The sequence below is a fragment of the Cololabis saira genome, chromosome 15, assembly GCF_033807715.1.
Source record: "Cololabis saira isolate AMF1-May2022 chromosome 15, fColSai1.1, whole genome shotgun sequence".
NCBI lineage: Eukaryota > Metazoa > Chordata > Actinopteri > Beloniformes > Belonidae > Cololabis > Cololabis saira.
Genome location: NC_084601.1, coordinates 30716313 through 30737845, shown reverse-complemented (window position 1 = coordinate 30737845; position 21533 = coordinate 30716313). Strand labels below are relative to the sequence as shown.

The 21533-nt window shown below is 41.3% G+C and overlaps 1 protein-coding gene across 4 annotated transcripts in view; it reads right to left on the bottom strand.

Annotated features, from left to right (window-relative positions):
* zmym4.1 (zinc finger MYM-type containing 4, tandem duplicate 1) overlaps positions 1–21533 on the bottom strand; it is a 59454-nt gene that overhangs the window by 25789 nt on the left and 12132 nt on the right. For 2 of the 4 annotated variants that reach the window (XM_061741277.1, XM_061741278.1), the window contains 10 exons: positions 11851–12469; positions 10570–10677; positions 6550–6644; positions 6254–6394; positions 4764–4996; positions 4473–4662; positions 2417–2620; positions 2020–2170; positions 1809–1924; positions 611–790 (listed from right to left, as the gene is read on the bottom strand). In XM_061741277.1, the coding sequence (XP_061597261.1) occupies positions 611–790; positions 1809–1924; positions 2020–2170; positions 2417–2620; positions 4473–4662; positions 4764–4996; positions 6254–6394; positions 6550–6644; positions 10570–10677; positions 11851–12469 (2037 nt within the window). Of the gene's footprint in view, positions 1–610; positions 791–1808; positions 1925–2019; positions 2171–2416; positions 2621–4472; positions 4663–4763; positions 4997–6253; positions 6395–6549; positions 6645–10569; positions 10678–11850; positions 12470–16081; positions 16726–20548; positions 20764–21533 lie in introns of those variants that run through there. The other 2 variants (XM_061741280.1, XM_061741279.1) reach the window with 2 other exon arrangements.

Genomic DNA, 21533 nt, shown 5'->3' with positions numbered 1-21533 from the left:
TTTATGATTGTTTGCTGTGGTTCGCCCTCCTGCTTTTCCGTGCATGCTTCGCCTGTCGCTCCCGGCTTAACTCTCCGACGCCGCTGTGAGCGTATGGCTGGAGGAGGAGGAGGTTTGGAGGAGGAGCGGAGCAATGATTGACAGGAAAGGGGGGAAAGGAAGCGTTTTTCACGGCGCAAAAAAACACTGTAATAAAAAGCCAGGAAAAGAGTACTAGAGTGAAGTTTTTCTTGTTACACTCTTTTAGACACATTTGAGGGATGTTGCCCAATACTTTTAATAGTGTTAAAAGCATGTTAAAAATGATGTCACAATACCTTTAAATTAAGCTTTTTTATCTAATAAAGCTTATATTTTGCTTTTTGGAGGCACACACTGGGGAGGGAATATTGCACCTTGGGAGGATCAGGTGAATGCGTAGGAGTTGAGGTGGTACACACACACACACACACACACACACACACACACACACACACACACACACACACACACACACACACACACACACACACACACACACACACACACACACACACACACACACACACACACACACACACACACACACACACACACACACACACACACACACACACACACACTCTCTTACCTTGATCTGGATGAGCTCTGGTTTAGAAGTTATGCTTTGAGAACACTGGAAACAAAACAGCTTCTGTAATTCTTTCATGTCTTGGGGTGACGGCTGGGACAGGTCTGCGTCCTGCATGTCAGATGGCATCGGCAACTTGGTAAAAACATTGACCTTAGCTTGGGTCTTCTTAAACTTTTCCTGTGGAACACAAACACGGAAAAAAGGTAGTTCTGAGCTGATGTGAAACCACAGTTAAACAATAAAAACAAATAAAAAGTCTGGTCAGAAATAGTCTGCTTTGATTTGAGCTGGACCGAGTCACCAGGAAATAATGATGAATCGTTTCCAGGTGAACTGTAATGAAGATCTCCTTCGTTACCATAATGTAGGAGAGACTTTAGATGTGGCACTGGAGAACAGGCTTAGAGTTGCACAGAAAAATTTCTACAGGTTTTTATAAATTCAGCTTTATTGAGTTTTGTAATGATGGACAAGTTGGATTCCGGGGAGTGCAAAGCTAGTTGGGTGAGCCGACAGCTTCCTGTAGGAAATAAATGTTGATGTTTTGATTTAGTTGGGAGTGTGATACCTGTCCTTCTGGGTCCGAAATGCCGTACTAAACAGTGTATACTCAAAAAGTATATTTAAGTTCGGCACACTTTTGAGTAAATATCAGTAGTATTATGCATTAATTGGGACGTATTGTCTTCTCCAGGGTGCACAAGCAAAAATGTGTCCCCCAGGGTCTGAATGTTATTTAAGCTTCCGGGAGAGACCAAGGGAGAAGAAGAATGGGGGGGAACTCGGTGGTGATAAAGGTGTCTTGGTATCAGAGTATTTTTGATTAATATTGTAAATATGGTTGGTCATTTTGGGTTTTATTATGGTTTGAGGAGTTTTATAGGTGTGTGTATTTTAAAAGGGGTAATGGAAGGTGGACACCCATCCCTTAGGAAATGGTTCTGGCAGACCGTTAAGTGGCAGGTTTAAAGCCCCCTGTGGTGATGAATTGGTGTGAAGGCATGGGCAACAAAGATCACAGCTGAGTTGATTCTTCCTCGGTTCGAGTCATTCTTTTCTGCACTCCAGCTGCTCGATATGACCAGTGATTTTAAAGATTTGGTGACAGATTTGTTGTGAAGTGCAGACCTCAAATTTTACTTTAAAATGATTAATCTTAAGTGTCTAAACTATCTAATTTCATTGGTGTAGTTACCTGAAAAAGCATGACACACGGCAGAGAGCAGAAGTTCCTGATGGAGGTGTCCGACATGGCCAGGTGGTAGGACGGCACCGTCGTTTTGCCACAGCTGTCGCAGTTCACCCGAGCGCCTGCGGCGTATCGATGGATAGAAAAATTCAGCTTATCAGAGTTTTACATGCTTAGATTTGGAGGAAAAATAAAAAGCGAATCTCCCGTCTAGTACCTGAGGAGCTGACCGTCTGGACCTTGTACGCCAGTACACAACTGTTGCTGCAGAACAGATTCACAGAGTCGTCGCTGTTTTTATGGTCCACCATCTGCCCGAGTGCACGAGGGGTACGACACATCGTGCACGGCTGCGCCATCTTGTTTTTCTGAGAAGGAATAGAAGCAGAAGAGAAAGATTAAGAGATATCACATCATGTCACATAAATGGAGACAAAGGAGTTACAAAGGAGCCTGGCTGATGTAAGCTTGAAGCGTGCTCATCAGCGTTTCAGAAACGTTTTCAATTTGGAAATATTTCAATAAATTCAGCAAATTGTTGTTTCGGATCGGAACTTGGTATCAGCTAATATTAAAAAATCAAAAAAGTGAGAAGTGACTCAGAGAGTGCCTACCTCTTTAAATCTGATCAAACACTCGTTGTTGCACAGAGTCTTGCTGCTCTCCTCCATCTTGAGCATGAGCGGTTTACTGTGGCGGAAGGAGCCGCAGCTCGCGCAGCCGGCCATCGACAGGTTGTTGACTGAGCGGAAGCGGTTGAAGCAAGTGTCGCTGCACATGTTGTGGACGGCGCCGCTCAGGATCACCTCATGCTTACTCTGTTGAGAGACGAGATAAAAGGAGTTTCGTTTCACAGCAGGTCGAAATTTCTTTGCTGTTAATGTTACATAAGTTCTTAAAGCTGATTAATGTCTAAACAGATGCGTCCTGCCTCAAACGGAGCTGGAAGCATTCGTTTTATCATTTGAAGAACATGTCCAAGGAGCTGGTTCAATAGCTGCAGAGCTGCTTTCTGCAGCTACAACTGATTCAAGGTTCTGCAGCGCATCACACTTTCATGAAAGACCAAACACAAGTGACCTGCTGGTTCTGTTTATTTATTTATATATGATTTCATTAGTTTGTGGAAACGTATGTAGGGATGAGAATGGAGAACCGGTTCCCAGTGTTTCAATTCCTTGGAATCGTTTGCAAATTTTGCAGTGAAATTGTGCTTGTTCAACCACTCCCTTTCCGATTCCAGTGGGCACGAATTATGTCATCACGCACGTTGCGTGAACATGGCGCACAAGCGATACAAACGCTCAAAAGTCTGGTTACTTGCAATACTTGCCAAGTGGATATTTCGTCAAAGGGAGGAAATACTACAAACATGCAAAAACAATCAATTGATGTCGCGTTTTTGATCCGCTCCGGACCAACGCCAGTAATTCTCAACCAAGCAGCAACGTTAGCATGTCCTCGACTAATACCGTATTTTTCTACTATAAAAAAAGAAAAGGTACTTAAAATCCTTAATTTTTCTCAAAAATCGGCAGTGCGCCTCATGTATGAATGTTGTTGTTCTTATTGATCTCAAACTTTTATGTGGTACACTGTCCTCAAAAATCTGTCAACATGTTTTAGTGACTTTGGTAGCGACGAAGCCGCTTGATTGATTGATGTCGGACCGTTCAGACACATTAAAGTCGGTCCTTGGTTGGATACGGGTTGCAACGTCAGCCAACGTCAGATAACTGATTATGTAGCGCTGCAAGCAACCATCATCCAACATCTATTCCAAGTTACCTTCCTATAATTAGACATCAGGTTTTTAGATTAAACCCAGTTTTCAAATCTGTATCATAATCAATTATAACTAAATGTTGGAATACAACATTGTTTCAACCTCACACTAACTGCAGGTGTCCGCTATCGCTGGCAACGATGAACCAATCAGAGAACAGGACACTTACTTCCTCCACTTTTTGTGGTGGATTTGTGGAAGATGAATTATTTAAAATGTGAGTTTATTTTTCTGTTTTAGTTACAACTGAATGATATTCTGAGTTATTGTGAACGAGTTGAATAAAGTTACCAGACTGTTTTGTTTCGCTGTATATGTTTCATCATGCACCTTAAAACCTAGTGCTCCCTCCTTGTGTATGAAAAAAAACTCGTTCATTGATATAGTGCCGTATAATGCGGTGCGCCCAATGGTCCACAAAATACGGTCATACTGCAGCTAACTAATTAACTAACAAACACCGCCTATCATATTAGCGCTATTTGCCTCATTGTTGTTCTTTTTTCCCCAAATGAGAATCGAACTTCTCAGATCCTCTGGTTCTCTTTTGATTTTTACCACTAAAGACAAGAGATGCATGAAGAAACCTTCAAATAGAGCTGCAAACAAATAACTCCAAACTATTTAATTCAATCTTATAATTTCCTCTCTCAGAACCTGGAGTTCTTCACATTAATGAAGATATACTGGAAAGGAAATTAACGATCTGATATCTGCACTGAGCAACACAGTTCCTAAGATGTAATCGGACCAAACCTGTCAAGACTGAAGTCAACCTGGAATATGCTGCCTACAACTTAAAATGAAATGTAAAATGATGCTTGCTTAACCTCTTGATGAACCGGTGAATCATTGACCCAGAATTGGAAATATGCCAGACTTACGATGCCCAATTTGGAGCACATGCTGCAGATAGATTTGGTCTGCGGTGTTTTTACAGCTGCGGAAGAAGGTGTCTTGGTGGAGGTGCTCTTCTTTATGTTAAAGGTCGTCAGGCAGCTCTGGCTGCAGAACTCCTTCATGGCTCCCTTATCATCTGGAGACAGAATGACGTCCTGGGGCCGAAATATCAACCTGGGAGGAAACATGAAGACGCCACGTCCAAAAGTCAGCCATACCCAGCGGATACTTGTTCTCACAGACACGACTGACAGTCCTCAGAGTGCTGAACTTACTTTTGGCAGTTGTGGCAGACCTTGGCGGCTCCTTTGACGGAGGAGAGGGATGAAGTGAGGCAGGCGGTGGAGCAGAAGAGGGCCGGGGAACCCTTCCTCTGGAAAGCCGTCTGCCCCTTCAGCAAGCTCTTCTTGCAGTTGAAGCAAGACATGTGCAGCGATGACTGGTTGGAGCTGGACTGCGCCTCTGAAGTTGCAGACACCGAGTAAACCGATCCGATGTTCAAGTCCTCCTGGAGAGGAAAGAAACAGAGGGAACAGAGGTCAACTGGAGTTCAGACTTTCTGGAGTCCTCCATGAGAAATACTGGAGTAAAGAAAAAAAAGAAAAAAAGAGTAAACATGATGAAGATTTTCTGGTGGAGCTATTGTCTTTGCAGCTCTCATCTTCACGCTTTTTTTACGGAAGACAATTAGGGCCACCGAAGAAGAAGAAGAATTTTGAGATTAAAGTCAGAATTCTGACTTTTCTTTAGAGCAAAAAAAAAAAAAAAAAAAAACGAAAATTAGGGAGAATTTAAGGCAGGGGTCACCAATCCAGATCCTCGAGGGCTGGTGTCCTGCATGTTATTGAGTTTTCTCTGCTTTAACACACCTGATTCTAATTAATCATCGTCATCAGCTTGTCATCGGGGTCTGCACAATTCTGTTAACGACACAGTCACTTGTATCGTGGTGCAATGAAGCAGAGAAACATGTAAAACATGCAGGACACCGGCCCCCGAGGACCAGGATTGGTGACCCCTGATTTAGGGAGAATTTTTTTTTTGCTTTAGGTTTCTTAAAAAAGTCAGAATTCCCGCCTTTTTTTTTTTTAAATATGAAAAAAAGAAAAGAAAAAAAGTCAGAATACGCACTTTAATCTCAGAGAATTCTGACATTTTTAAGAAACCTAAAACAAAAAAAATATAGGAAGGATTTTTTTTCATTTCTAAATCTCAGATTTCTAAGATTAAAGTCAAAGTTTTTTTTTAGAAATGAAGAAAAAAAATCTTCAATAGTTTTTTTCAGTTTTCTGAAAAAAGTCAGATTCTGAGATTAAAGTCAGAATTCAAATTTTCCTTTTATTTTTTCATTAAAAAAAAACAAAAAACAAAAAATGTCAGAAAGTCTGAATTCTGGCTTTAATCTCAGAATTAAATTTTTTTGTTTTCAGTGGCCCTAATCATCTTCTGTACTTTTTGGTCTCCGTCCTGCTAACTTTATACAAATCAGAGTTAAATTACCCCCACTGGCTCCATGTAGTTTTATTAGGTTTGCTCAAGTAGATGGATGCTTCATCTGATCCCCCGTTTTAAATTAAATTACCTTTTCTTTTCTTAAAACTTCTCCAGAGAGAACAGATAAAGTTTCCTCCTGCTCTCACAAGTCCAGCCATTTACATCTGCAACTAAAAAAGATCTTTAAATCTAATTTTTCTGGCTTTTTCAATGTCACAAGAACTCTATACAACCTTTAAAAACGAACCCCTGCCTTGTGTTGCTTCCCTACCTTAGTTGGCTCATCTTTCACGCTGGTGGATGAGGATATCAGCGCTTGGTCGTACTCCTCATCCACCGGCTCGTCCTTCACTGTGGCCAGAGGTGGTGAAGGAGACGACTTGACTGACTGGGTTGCAGCATTCAGCTTTTCCTTCAACGTGAAAACAAAGAAACAATAAATGCTATTCGGACTTCCATAACCACAATCTGTTCATCATTTTATGTAGATTTCAACTGCTAAGATAAACGGATGAAAAGTCTAGAAGTTTTCTAGATGAAAAGAAGTAATGAAGAATGCACACATACCTTGATTCGAGGAGATGATCTTCTACTTACAGCCTCTATCCTTGGTATGGTCAGTTTGACCACTTTCATCCCGTTTACTGTTGGTGACGGGCTTTCTACAGGAAAATGAGCAACATGAACCATTCAACAAGAGTAAAATGCTAAAAAAAAAAAAAGATAAACAAGAAACAGGCATTTATAGTAAACCCTCTTAAGAGAACAGTGAAGATGCAAAACAACATTTTTTCCAATCTAAAGCTCCAAGTGATGATTTTTTAGAGTGAAATCTTGAGTTTTAATTGCAGGATGTGATGGGTTAAGCTTAAAATGGATTTTAAAAAAAAAATCATGAAATGTGACAAACAACTAATACTGGATCCAATGCTCTTCTCAAAGTCCACGTTGGTAAAACTCTACAGCCAATACCAGGGGCCTCATTTATAAAGCTTGCGTGCGCACAAAACAGGGCTTGAAAGATGCGCACGTCACCTTCTACGCAAAGGTTGGGATTTGTAAAAAAAAAAAAAAAAAAAACTTAACGGGAAAATGTGCGTATCTCTACGCAAACTTTGATCCTAGCGCACAAACATTTTGAAGATACGGGGAACTGGATACGCAGACGGCGAGGTGGTGAAATGAAGCCAGATTCATGTCATACTTTTAATGTCATCACATAGACTTATAGATCCATGTACACTCAAGCCGGCAGTGTTATTGATCTATGTATTCCGTAAGTGAGCCATTATGCAGGTATTTGCAGTAGGTACTACGTCCACATATCATACTTCCATCTTCAAATGGTATGGAGTGGTGAATAGCACCAGATTGATTATTTATCGTGACAAAGTGTGTAACAACCAGTCTAATTGCTGAGTAAGAATATAAATTGCGTGATGACAGCCGTGCGTAATGCTGCACAATGGATGCGCTGGCACTGCTTGAGGATCACGTAAATGGCAGGATCAGGATGGAGAGAGTATTTAGGGACCATGAAGATTTCCTGGCCCATGATGATGACTGGCTAATAAGCCGATTTTAATTCCCTGGAGCAATGCACTAGGATCTGTGCTGAACTGGGTCCAGTGTTAGACCGACCTGCCGGAATCGCGCCATCCCGGTGCATACAGGTGCTGATCACTCTTGGTTTTCTGGCAACTGGCTCTTTCCAGCGGGAATTAGCCGACAGGTAAGTGTTTGATTAACAATAAATAATGTTACATGTTCTGCCTAAAGTTCCTTTGAGGATAATATCTAAATTCTGTCTTTAGGTCTGGGATATCACAGCCGTCACTGAGCACTATAATGCCAGCAGTTTTGGATGGCATTATTAAAATGACCAGTCGATACATCTGGTTTCCACACTGTGGGTGAACAGGCCAACATTAAAAAGGCAATTTGCAGCACTGGCAGGTTTCCCCAAATGGAATCGGTGCTATTGACTGCACTCACATTTTTTTATTTTATAAATATTTTTATCCCGGTTTTATCACCCAGTGCTCCTACCCAACAGTCCTGGGCATTGCCATCCTCTACCAACCCTGACTGCACTCACATTGATATAAGTGCTCCGAGCAGAAATGAATTTGTCTGTGTGAACCGTATAAATTCGCATTCACTAAATGTACAAGTCATTTGTGCCTCAAACATGGTTCTGACAAATTTAGTGGCACGGTGGCCTGGCTCGACACATGACTCATTCATCCTGACGCACAGCAGTGTAGGAAACAGACTGCAGGCAGGGGCTGCGCGTGATGGCTGGCTCCTTGGTAAGTAAACCATTGTAGAAATTCTAACTAAAGCCTGACTTATAATTGCTCTTATGTTATACCTTTCAGGTGACAGTGGCTACCCCGAGGCGATGGTTCCTCACCCCATTCACAAACCCGCAGAGTGCAGAAGAGGTGCGCTATAATGTCACCCATGCTCGTGGGCGCTCCATCGTGGAGCGAGCCACCGGCCTTCTAAAAAGCAGGTGGAGGTGTTTAGATGGCTCGGGGGGTAGGGCTGGGCGATATGGACCAAAAGTCATATCTTGATATTTTCTAGCTGAATGGCGATACTCGATATATATCGATATTTTTTCTGTGCCATAATTGGGGTTTCCCCCAAAGCATTATAGCATAGCATCTCTGTTAGCTTCATTTTTTTCTGAGGCAAACCCTTAAAAAAAACAGTCAGTTTTAAGTCAAAGCCTCGTGCCAAATGTAACACAGGTTCCTTTATTAACAGAGTTCTGCACAATATCAAAATGTATAAAACAAATGAAATAAAAATAAACTGCTCATATAGAATAAAAATGCTTCTTGAATAAAATAAAACAAATATCCCTTTCCTGCATAACAATTAAATTCAAATACACTGTGCAATTAATACAATGTAGACAGTAACAGGCAGACTTTTCCACTGAGGTTGACAGTTGTGCAAATAACAAAACATTTGTACAAATCTCAAATAAAACATTCAAGTCAATTTGTCACAAAATAAGCTATATCCAAAAAAAAAAATAAAATAAAAAAAAATTAATAATCGATATAAACGATATTGTCTCGTACCATATCGCGTTTGAAAATATATCGATATATATTAAAATCTCGATATATCGCCCAGCCCTTCGGGGGGAATGCTTCTTTATCACCCAACAAAAGTGTGTAAAATGATCAGGGCGTGTGTTGTTCTGCACAACGTGGCACTGAGGAATGCCATTCCACTGCCACCTGGCCTCCCTCCCCCACGGCAGGAGGACCCCGACCCACAGCCACCACCCCGACATGAAGAATATCAACAGGGAGTAAGGCTCCGTGAAAGTGTCATGCAGCGTTTGTAAGAAGACAAGTATGTTACATTTTCTTCACAAGTTCTTTAATGGAGCAGGCAATATCAGACATTACGTCACACATGGTGTTCATCACTGCACGCATTTGTTGCAGTTCATTTTTTACGTCGTTAATAGCACTGATCGTGTCGCTCTGTGTTTGAAGCACAGCGTCAGGCAGGACACGGCCACTTCCAGGTGCGCCATCCGTTTGGGACGCTCTGGTGCTGCTGGTGCTGCTGGTGCTGCTGGTGTTGGGGACAGCCAGGCCTGCAGCCACGGTGCCAGGACACGCCGTGCCGGGAACCTCCTCGTCACCCACCGCTTCCAACTGCAGAGTGACTGAGGACATAGAAAATAAGTCCAATGTGCCTTTTCCCAAGTTGTTGTTCAAATGTACATTATTAAAACAGATAAAACTGTACTTACTGCTCTCCTCTGTGGTCTCCGCCAAATCAGTGTCTTCTTCCCTCTCCGACACTACACCAAACACGCTGGCCATCCCAATGATTGAGGCTATTTTGATGTCCAGCGGTGTGGGCTTGGGTGTGAACTGGCGCAGACCTGTCGCAGACGCGCTCTGACGGTGCCGGGCCACTCTCCTCTTGGACTCCACCTTCAGATCGGACCACTTCTTTTTTATTTCTCTCAAAGATCTGTCCGTGGCACTCACGGTGTTTACAGCAGCGACGACGAGCTTCCATTCGCTCGATTTCTTTTTGTTCGTGATGCCACTACTGGGACCACCAAATAATGTCCTTTTCCTGGCGTCCACCTCATCCAAAAGCCTCTCGATCTCGGTCTCCGTGAAATTTCGCTTTCTGGTCTTCCCTGCCATGATTTTTGAGTGTAAAACACCATTGATCAGTAAGCTAATTTATATGCAAAAACAGTCATAAAGTACTTTGCATTGACCATTCATGGTAGAAAAAGGGCGTGTAGAGGGCGGGATATGAGGCGAATTCACCTGCGCAACCTTCCAGCTGGACTGTGATTTATAAAGAGAACATTAAGTGCAGATGTGCGTGCACACGGTTTTATAAATCAGGATTTTTTTGTGCGCACGCCATTTTTGGCTTTTGAGCGCACGTACACTTTTAGTATGAATCCTACGCACTCTTTTATAAATGAGGCCCCTGAATTTTCCACTTTTCCACTCCAGTTATTGTTTTTTTTCCCCACAATCAAAGACTTGTTACCTTCATCCCACATCTCCAATGATCACCTACCTGCGTTCATCCGGGATTCAGGCGACGGAGACGAGCCGGACTGCATCAAATCCGACGTCGTGGGTTTCACGTCCACTTCCTCGTCCCCGGAGTCCTTGTCCTCCCGCACTGAAATGGTGAAATAAAACCCAGGAATTTAAAGTGTGGTAAAAAAAAGTTTAAGTTTAACAATAAGCTCTGACATAAACGTGTTAGATTGACTGGTGAACACGAAGCTTCTGATACACAACGTTTCTTCTCAATAAAGACGGTGATGGACCATCAAAGAGAAAAGAAAACTTACTTGAAGAAGTTTCAAAAATATCCATCTAACCTGTTAACGAAATGGTCTGTACATGCAGAATCCCGCCCCTCCTCCTTCGCTCATTTAAGTAAACTAACCCTAACTTTAGTCCTACAAGTCGTGCCGTTACCCATTCAGCAGTGTCCTTTACCGTATTTTGTGGACCATCAGGCGCACCGGTATAAGGCGCATGATAAAACATATGAAGCAAAACTAAACAGTGAAGTAAGTCGAACTTTATTCAACTTATTCACAACTCCTCAGAATATCGTTCAGTTGTAACTAAAACAGAAAAATAAACTCACATTTTAAATAATTCGTCTTCCACAAATAAAAAGTGGAGGAAGTAAGCGTCATGTTCTTCGATTGGTTCATCGCTGGCAGCGATGGCGGACACCTGAAGTTAGTTTGATTATAACTGTATAAACTTTGGCGTCTAATTACAGAAAGGTAACGTGGACTAGATGTTGGATGATGTTTGCTTGCAGCGATACATAATTAGTTATCTAACGATGTCTGACGTTGCAACCCGTATCCAACCAAGGACCGACTTTAATGTGTCTGAACGGTCCGACATCAATCAAGCGGAGCGGCTTCGTCACTACCAAAGTCACTAAAAAGTTTAGACAGATTTTTGAGCCTAGGGTACCACAAAAGTATTTTGAGTGCCTTATATTGCGGAAAAAACGGTGCCCTAACTTCCACTCAGTGTGGCATCTTTACATCCTGCACCAGGCTACAGAAAACACTATTTGTGCTGTTCTTGTGTTCTGAAGTCAAAAATCTTAAAAACAACTTTCCAGAGTTCATTTATTACCTCGGATGATTTTTGTCATGTTGTTTTAAGACGTCACACAACAGCAACAGCAGTGAAATTGTGCTTGTTCAACCACTTTCAGACCCACGTGGCTCATGTGGACTGAGCCTGGACTGACCCTACAGGTAAAGGCCCGGCCAACGGGCCATGCGAGTCAGAAAAGGTGTGTTTTTTACTGTACCTCTGTTGGAGTCAACGGGGGAATGGCTGCACTCCATATTCAAGGTATCCTCTTCCTCCTTCATCTGAGCTTCCTGCTCGACTTGATCAACGGTACCGATGTCCATCATCTCATCAAGGTCATCCACCGTAGAGATCTTCAACTTCAAGCCAGGCGACTGGTTCTGCTCCAGGCCGCCGTCCTCTTTAGTGTTCTCAGCCAGGTCCACGTCACCTTTCTTTACATCGTCCTTGTTATCAGACGACGTGTCCGTGTCCTCTGGACTCTTTTCCTGGTCCTCCGTGTTTTCCTCTTTTACTTCAAACTCCTCCTCGGTTTTGACCTCAGGATCCTTTTTTCCGGTCTCCGACTCGTAGCTGTAAACCCGAATCATCCTGAGTGTCTCGTCTGCAGGAACAGACTTTGAAGGGGACCCGTGTGGCGTGACCACATCAGCATCAGGTTCTTCACATTTTGTTTCTTTACTTTCCATTGTTTCTGCAGCATCAGTATTATCCACCTCTTGCTCCCCAGAAGGTTGAGGGGAAGATCCACATGCAGGCTCCACCTGTTCGACCTCCATAAACGGTCCTGGTTCTGAAGTGCCCTCCATGGACTTTTCATCTGCTCCATCCGTTTCCTGTGCGGGAGGATAAACAGTTAACGATCTACACAACCAGACCGCTGTTCAACAAACCAAGTGCTTTCCATTAATCTGATGGGGGGCTGAACGCGTCAGTGTCATATCCGAAAAAGCAGCCTATTGCTTCCCAGGAACAGTCGGTGACTCTTACAGGAGTAACTTACGCTTTACCTGCAGCACAATTCGTAACCTTTATACAGTAACAGTAATAGATAGACCTGCATGGGACATTATGGAGTTAAAAACAACAGTCGACATTACTAGAAGTGCAAGAAAAGTACACAAATCAGTTCATTTTTATAAAAGAATTCCTCAATAAGGTGAAACGTTTTCTGTAGTATGATTTACACAACCCGCAGTGTTTTTTGAGCTGTTGCATGAATTATATGACTGTAGTTATGCAACATAATACTAGTATTATATTGAGATTCAACAGCAAGTATTGGCAGCTAATGATGCTGTAAGAACCAATCACCTCCCAGAATGCTGATAAGCAAAAGCAAACGGAGGTAGCGCCGTATGGAATCGGTTTTATTTTTTCCCCACATTCCGTTTTTTATTTTTTCAATTTTCAGTGTTTTTCAGAGAATTTGGTTTTCAGCATTTTATGCAAATGTATGCCAAGACAGTATATAAAGTAATGAAATATAAACAATTTGTGCGATCATAACTGAAAATGTTAATGTTTTTATACTTTTAAAACATATTTACATGCAAAAACATGGCACTAGTTATTCTGGTGTCCAACAAAACATTCCTCTTTTGGGCATAAACAAAAGAAATACCAATATTTGTATGAAATAAATAACTAAGAAATAAATAACTCAAATAGGCCTTTCAATTTCCATTTATAGTGCAAAAAAAAAGAAAAGTAATTGCCACAGCTCATGCAGTAAACAAATCATTTTAGCTTGTCTAATTCATTCTGTCACCAGACACAGCTTGCCATGAAGCACCCAGCATTTTTCAGGCATATCATGACAAACCGTGCGTCCGATAACAGAAGAAACCAAACAAGCTACAGTAAATATAGATAATATGAACTTCATTGAACTAATATAACTTTTTGAAATTTAAGCTGAAATATCCAAAGCACTGAACACTGGTTGTGCACGGTCGGGGGGGTGTGAGTGTATGAGTAAAGGATACGTGCGAGGATCACTTAAGAGTTAAAAGCATAAACGTTATACAAAGAGGCTGACGATCATGTACTTTAACGGCGATGTCTGTAATAGGTGGAATACTAATTTTGTATTACAGTACGAGGCGCTCTCCTCACGTGGTTCTTGAAAGAAAACTTTTACGCAAATGTTTAATTCTTTCAGAAGTTTCAAAAACTAGCGCTTTGTTAATGCTGCAGCTACTCTTCGACGCCATGTCCATTGTCCGCTAGTTTCACACCGCGCGAATGCTTAATTAAATGACGTGACTACTGGGATTAAAGTTCACCGGGTGAAAATGTAATGATGAAAACATTTAATTAACAATCAAAAAAAATAATTAAAAAAAATCAATCTTTAGACACACAAATCGATTTTTAGGAATCAATATGAGAATCGATTTAGAATCAGAAAATCGATTTTTTTCAACAGACACATACACAAAATATTAGAAATCTGTGTGGAAACTATGAAAATATGCCATTTCCATGTAACTAAGCTTACCGTTGACATTTATAGCAAAGAAAAAGCACTGGAACATCGATTGTGGTCACTTTTATTCCTTTTAAACAGGTGAGTTAATGGAGCTGCTGACCGGTCCAAGATGGCGGCCACACGGCGGCTTGTCCTATAGGTAGTCAATGTGGCGTTTACTGCTGTTTATTATGTCTACAATTAATCATGGGTAGCAAACTGCTTTGAATGTTTTCCATTTGTGAATAATCTCCCTTACTATAGAATGATCAACTCTAAAAAGGTTGTATAAATCCACCAAGATATCCTCCTTGGTACTGTGTTAACAGGCACCTGAATAATCCCAACCCGCTACCAAAATGTCTTTCTAAATTACAGTGGGGCAAAAGAGTATTTAGTCAGACACCAGTTGTGCAAGTTCTCCCACTTAAAAAGATAAGAGGCCTGTAATTTTCATCACAGGTATATCTCAACGGAGAGAGACCCTGGCGGCGTAGTGTTAAGCCGGAGATATACTCTACGCACGTAACCTGCGTAGCCTGCGTAGCCTGCTTTGTGTCTGTTCATGCTCCACTGCGTACGTCGCGTAACACCCGAGTAGAGCCTGTCATACCGATGGTGACCGATAGGGGGCAGTAAGCAGAGCAACAGTTGGAAAAGCTACTTATATTAAGTAGCAGAAGTAGTAGCAGCAGCAGCGGTAGCAGATTAGAAAAACGAACACTTTTACAGGACAATATTGGATGATGTAGGAGATTATAACATCGTGTGAATGTGTATGAGTGTGTATGAATGTTTGTGGTGGTCGGAGGGGCCGTTTGGCGCGATATGGCAGCCACGCTCCCGTCAGTCTGTCGGGCAGCTGCGGCTACAGACGGAGCTACCACCGGGGAGAATGTGTGTGAATGAATAATGATCTCTGTAAAGCTCTGGGTGCCTAGAAGGAAGCTAAAGAAAACCATAACATTATTATTATTATTATTACTCTTTTTTTAATGTGTATTACTTATTTATATTACTGTTTTACCCCCTTCCCTGTGTGTGTGTGTGTGTGTGTACTTCTGCTACGTGAGTTTCCCCGTTGAGGGAGTAATAATAAAGGACTATTTTATCTTATCTTATTATTATTGCTTATTATCAAAAGTGGATAGTCTTTCCAGACTAATTTATCCAGCATTCTCCTCACCCATCTCAACAAGAATGACGAAACAATAAATCCAGTTAATTTTAGGTTCATATGGAGAAGTAGATGTCAATATATAAGAAAGATTAACATGGTCAAAAAATGTATTGTTCCTAATATGATTCCAAGTCATTCAATAGTATTTTTATTGAAAAACAGAGTATTTAAAATAAAATAAGTCCCGTCAATTGACTCCTGGCTCCCGGCTCCGCTTCCTCCCGGCTCCGGGAGGCACCGAGGCTCGGCGCGTACCTCCGCCGGGGGTCGGTCGCCGGGGGTCGGTCGCCGGGGCTCGGTCGCCGGGGCTCGGCGGCCGGGGCTCGCCATCCGCGGTACTCCCGGGGACTCTAGTCCCGCAGCACCAGTGAGTATTTTGACCGGAGAGATTATAAAATACCGGACTTCGGCATATTTTACCGGACAACGGAAACCCTGGGGGGAAGTTAAATATTGCATAAATATATGCACGGGGAACTTTCTCCAGGGGAGAGCAGCATAATCGTGCCAGCCGGGATCAGACCGGGAACAGCGATACTAGCAGACAGAGCGAGAACTGCAGGTCGCGTACGCGTTCAGTGTCTTTTTGAGAACGTGCACGTCGACGCGTCAAATGTACGCAGGATACGCAGGATACGCGAGACGTGACGTCACGCGTATCCTGCGTCTCGCGTACGCGTTCTGAACTGCAAGTATAAACGCGGCTTTAGTGATGGTAGCCTTTGTTACTTTGGTCCCAGCTCTCTGCAGGTCATTCACTAGGTCCCCCCATGTGGTTCTGGGATCTTTACTCACCGTTATTGTGATCATTTTTATCCCACGGGGTGAGATCTTGCGTGGAGCCCCAGATCGAGGGAGATTATCAGTGGTCTTGTACGTCTTCCATTTTCTAATAATTGCTCCCACAGTTGATTTCTTCACACCGAGCTGCTTAACTATTGCAGATTCAGTCTTCCCAGCCTGGTGCAGGTCTACAATTGTGTTTCTGACGTCCTTTGACAGCTCTTTGGTCTTGGCCATAGTGGACTTAGGAGTGTGACTGCTTGGGGTTGTGGACAGGTGTCTTTTATGCTGATAACGAGTTAAAACAGGTGCCATTAATACAGGTAACGAGTGGAGGACAGAGGAGCCTCTTAAAGAAGTTACAGGTCTGTGAAAGCCAGAAATCTTGCTTGTTTGTAGGTGACCAAATACTTATTTTACCCAGGAATGTACCAATTAATTCAGTAAAATCCTACAATGTGATTTCCTGGATTCTTTCCCCCCATTCTGTCTCTCATAGTTGAAGTGAACCTATGAGGAAAATTACAGGCCTCTCTCATCGTTTTAAGTGGGAGAACTTGCACAACTGGTGACTGACGAAATACTTTTTTGCCCCACTCAAAAAATAATGAACACTGTAAAGTGCTTTGCAGAACCTAGAACAGGTCAAATAAAGTAACTACCGTATTTTCTGGACTATAAGCCGCTACTTTTTTCATAGGTTTTCAACCGTGCAGCTTATACAAAGGTGCGGCTATTCTGTGGATTTTTCTTCCACCGCTCGGGCGCTCTAACCGGAATTAGAATAAAAACTAAGACAAAATAAATGCAAAGAAGAATATGCTACTTCTTCTTTAGCAGATAGAAGTAGGTAGAAGCAGATTTCAAACAGATAAATAGATAAATAAATACCGGTTTTCTCTTGGTTCTGTCCCATTTTAATCAGCAAAGTATAATAAAAGACATAAAAGACACTGTTAGGAAAGGATCTATTTAGGTACAAACATGTACATCATTTACAGTTCAAAATCATTATCTACATGTAGTAAGTATCTAATCTAACAACATAAATATCTGCGGCTTGCATATCTTTTTTTTTTTTTAAATAGAGTGGATGCGGCTTATATACAGGTGCGGCTTGTCTATCTTTTTTTCATTATTTTTTTAAAAATAGAGCGGATGCGGCTTATATACAGGTGCGGCTTATAGTCCAGAAAATACGGTACTATTTATAATTCCCGTAATAATCCCCCATATCCCGTTTAGGGTCTCAGGGGACTGAAACCTAGCGAGGTAGTGAGAAGTGTGCTACACACACACTCCATCAAAGGACGCCTGTACTGAAAACTTAGGATCTAACTGGAAAACACTGATCCTCAAACATGTTACTGCGCCGTGGAAGGAAGCCCAAGACCATCAAACCTCCGCACAGAAAACCCCCAGCTGGGACTCAAAGCTGGGAGCCTTCTAGCCACCACACCACACTGGAAACTCCCTTCCTTGGTGATTTTTGTAAAGTCCGATTTACTTTGTAACAGCTGAAGAACATTTTGCCCCTCTGTTGCTCTTTCAGTGTGTCTACCCTTGCTGTTTGAAAGTAGAAAACAATAAAGTACCGTGAATTGTAGGGCTGGCGATAATCAATTATTTTTTAAACGATTAATCGGGTGATTGTTCTATCAATTAGTCGACTAATCTAACGAGTAATTGGATGATTATTCTAACGATTATTTTTCTGTTATTCGATTAATAAAAACTATAATGTTACATAAATAGAAACAATCCTTAACAATATTGTTTATTAAACAGTTTTCCACAGCATATAAATTATAGTATTTATACAAAATAAAAAGACTAGCCTGTTTATTCTCAGTCCAACAAAAATATCTCCTGTACAAAATTACAAGATTAAAAAAGTGCAGTGAAATGTGTTAAAGAAATATTTAAAAAATAATATATTTGGATAAAACAGGGAACTGTTTAAGACTAAATTACATATTTTTATTACATAAAAAAATCTAATCACGAAAGGAACCTTTCTATGGCGGATAGAAAAAAAAAAAGTTGTTTTCGGTAGGAATCATTTTCTGGTGGCACTTTAGCTTCTGCTAACCGACTAAAAAAAAAAAACAATGTTTTTTATGCTGGTGAACGGAGTTAAGAACAGAAAACATCAAATGTAGGAGCTGGTGCTTCACAAAGATATAGTCCCTTATATGCATCTACTCTTATTCATCAATCTTATTGTTGCATCCCATATAAACTTAATTCTGCTGCGGGTGTTGGAGGCTGGTTATTCTGTTAGATACTTTGGGACTAGTTAGTAGTCGTGTCAATCCTTAAAAGCACTGGAGTCAATCCTCCAGTAGTGTAGAAATAGCGGTAGTGCAGTCGCCACACATATCTGATCTCAGCTGATGGATGAAAACATTTATAGTGAGTTCAACATCATCATCCACTTCTCTGTTATTGTGCTGCAGTTGAATACAAGCTCATATGGAAACTAGCTGAACCAGGATGGAGCTGATGTTCTACAATCACGCAGGATCAGGAAATAACTAGGTTTGTTTTTGGTCTTGGTCTTGATACTCTCTGGTCTTGGTCTGTCTTGGTCTCGGTTTAGGTGGTCTTGACTACAAGTCTAATGTAAATAAAAACATTTAGGAGTTACCGGGATGCTTATTTAATCACTTCAGCTAAGTGCAGCCACCCACATCCAATAATTATGTTAAAGTAGGCACGTTTGCGGTCTGGGGAGTATGAGGTGTAGTTACCAGTGATCCTCTGCAGTGTTCTAAAACAACTTCCTTTCTTTCAATACTTGATTTCTTTATTCCGTGTGAATTTTACATTTGAGTTTGTATTTCAGAACTATGGACAACGGTGAAATAATTTGGGCTAACCATTGAAAAATAGAGAAAACTTAGTTGTTTTGATTGTTGTTACTTTTTTGTTTTGGATTTTTTTTATTATGTTTTTTTTTCTCTTTCCTTTTCTCATATAAAACTAAACTGAGTGTTGCTTTATGATATCTCATAAATACCTGACTTGTAAGGAAATGTTATTTGAATGCCAGACAATAATTCAGCTGCCCTTGATGTTTCCTTTTATGTAAGAGCACTCTTATTTTTGTGTATCACCAGGAAACTGGACCATATTACACCGTCATGAAATCACTACACTGGCTTCCAGTGAGTCAAAGGATAGAGTTTAAAATCTTACTGCTGGTCTACAAAGACCTGAATGGTCTTGGACCAAAATACATGCTTGATCTGTTAGTTCCTATGAAGCTCCCAGACCCCTGAGGTTCATCTGGATCTGGTTTGTTGTGGTTCCCAAGAACCAGAACCAAGCAAGGTGAGGCAGTTCAGTTATTCTGCTCCTCACCGGTGGAACAAACTTCCTGTAGACCTGAGGTCTGCTCCAACTGTCAGCTCCTTTAAATCAGGCCTAAAAACATTACTGTTTACTGAAGCGTACTCCTAAATTAAATACTTACCTGCTGTATTCTACTGCCTTTACTTTTTAACAACTTGTGCTTTTTATTATTTTACCTCTTTTCTTATCATTTTGTTTTCATTTTATGTTATTTACTGTTTAATTGTGTCTTGCCGCTTTTAATATTGACGTAAAGCACTTTGAATTAACTTGTGTTGAATTGTGCTATACAAATAAACTTGCCTCGACTATCATTGGAAGGATTTTGAAAATCAAATAAGATAATATATAGAAGAAAAAAAAGTATGCAAGTTTCTCCAACTGTGTTGTTCCCGGTAAATAAACCAACAACCCAAAATATTTCTGCCCATTAACTTTTCAGGACATTATTATGAAGATTTAAAACTATAATGTGATATCTATGTGAAGGTTTTACTCCTTTGTGGGGTTTCCCAATAAACGCATTGATCCATTTCCAGTGAGGTGTTCGGACATCCCGCGAGACCTGGGACGCGGGTTCGAACCCCAACTTTTCCAATATGTGCAAAACAACCAAACAAACAAATAGATGGGTAATAAAATCAATAACTATAATAAATCAATCACTATTTTGACTGAGATTTTCAACGCGATGTAACAAGTTAGCAGGATGCTCTGGCGCTGGAGCTCAGTTTAAAGGGTTGGTTTGCAGATTAAAACGGCTATTTAAGATGAATGTGGGCTTGTTGCCATGACTACGACCAGGTGTTATTATGGGGTGCTTCATTGACCCGCGTGCTAAGCTAAGGCTAGCTAGCTGGCGGACCTCTGTCCTCCTTTAACTCATATAGGCTGATTTATGGTTCCGCGTTACACCGACGCAGAGCCTACGTACGCGGCGACGCGTGCCCCTACGGCGTAGGCTCTGCGTCGGTGTAACGCGGAACCATAAATCAGGCTTAAAACGTCCACACGTGTCGGGCTCTGGTCGCCACAAAGACGCGGTTCAAGCCTCGACCCGGCGGAGGCTGCGGGGGTGCGGTCGCCGTGTGCGTGTTTTGCGGGAGGTGCAGGGAAAATTACCGCGCCAGCAGCAGCAGCAGCTCGGTCGGCGGCCCGGTTCTGGAGTCCATCGCCCGGTTCCGAACTCTCCATGTCTGCACCACAAATCCAGGGTTTGAGGGGGTTTCACGAGTGATTGAAAATTAAAGAATCTTTAAAACGAGGACTTTAGAACTGGGAGGTTTTACTTTCAACGTTCCCCTTAACTACAACATTGCAGCCACTGCTTGTTTATTCTGGAGTTGGTGAGTTGGCGCGCTACCGCCGCCACGTGGTCTGGAGGGCGCGAGTTTTCCCTACTGACTTTTCTTCGTGTGTGTGATTTGTATTGTTTTTGTTTTGTTTTTCACAGTACTCGAGTTGTAAAAAAGAATCAGGGGGGATGGTGGATTTTATCATATGGGGACAGATCATTTGTGCTGATTACAAATAATATATTACAAATAATAGCACTGACCAAAACACCTGCAGAAATACTGCAAGAATGACATAGCAGCAGTTAAATGCAGGCTTCTGTAAGCTTTAAATATCCACTGGGTTTACATCTAATACATAAAAAAAAACAATAAAAAACAGTTTTCTGAACTTATCAATATGACTCTGTCCTTCATAGGATAAGTAAAATGGATCACTGCAAAAACTCAAAATCTTAACAAGAATATTTGTCTTAGGTTTCTAGTTAAAATGTCAAATTTTTAGTAAAAAAAAAGTCTCATTACACTTAAAACAAGACTCATCACTGGAAAAAACAACAATTTTCACCTGTTTCAAGTAGATTTTCACTTGAAATAAGTAGAAAAATCTGCCAGTGGAACAAGATTTTTTTGCTTGTAATAAGAAGATAAATCTTGTCCTACTGGCAGATTTTTCTACTTATTTCAAGTGAAAATGTACTTTAATCAGGTGAAAATGGTCAAATAAGTTATTTTTCTGGTGATGAATCTTGTTTTAAGTGTAATGAGATTTTTTGACTAAAAATGAGACATTTTAACTAGAAATAAGACAA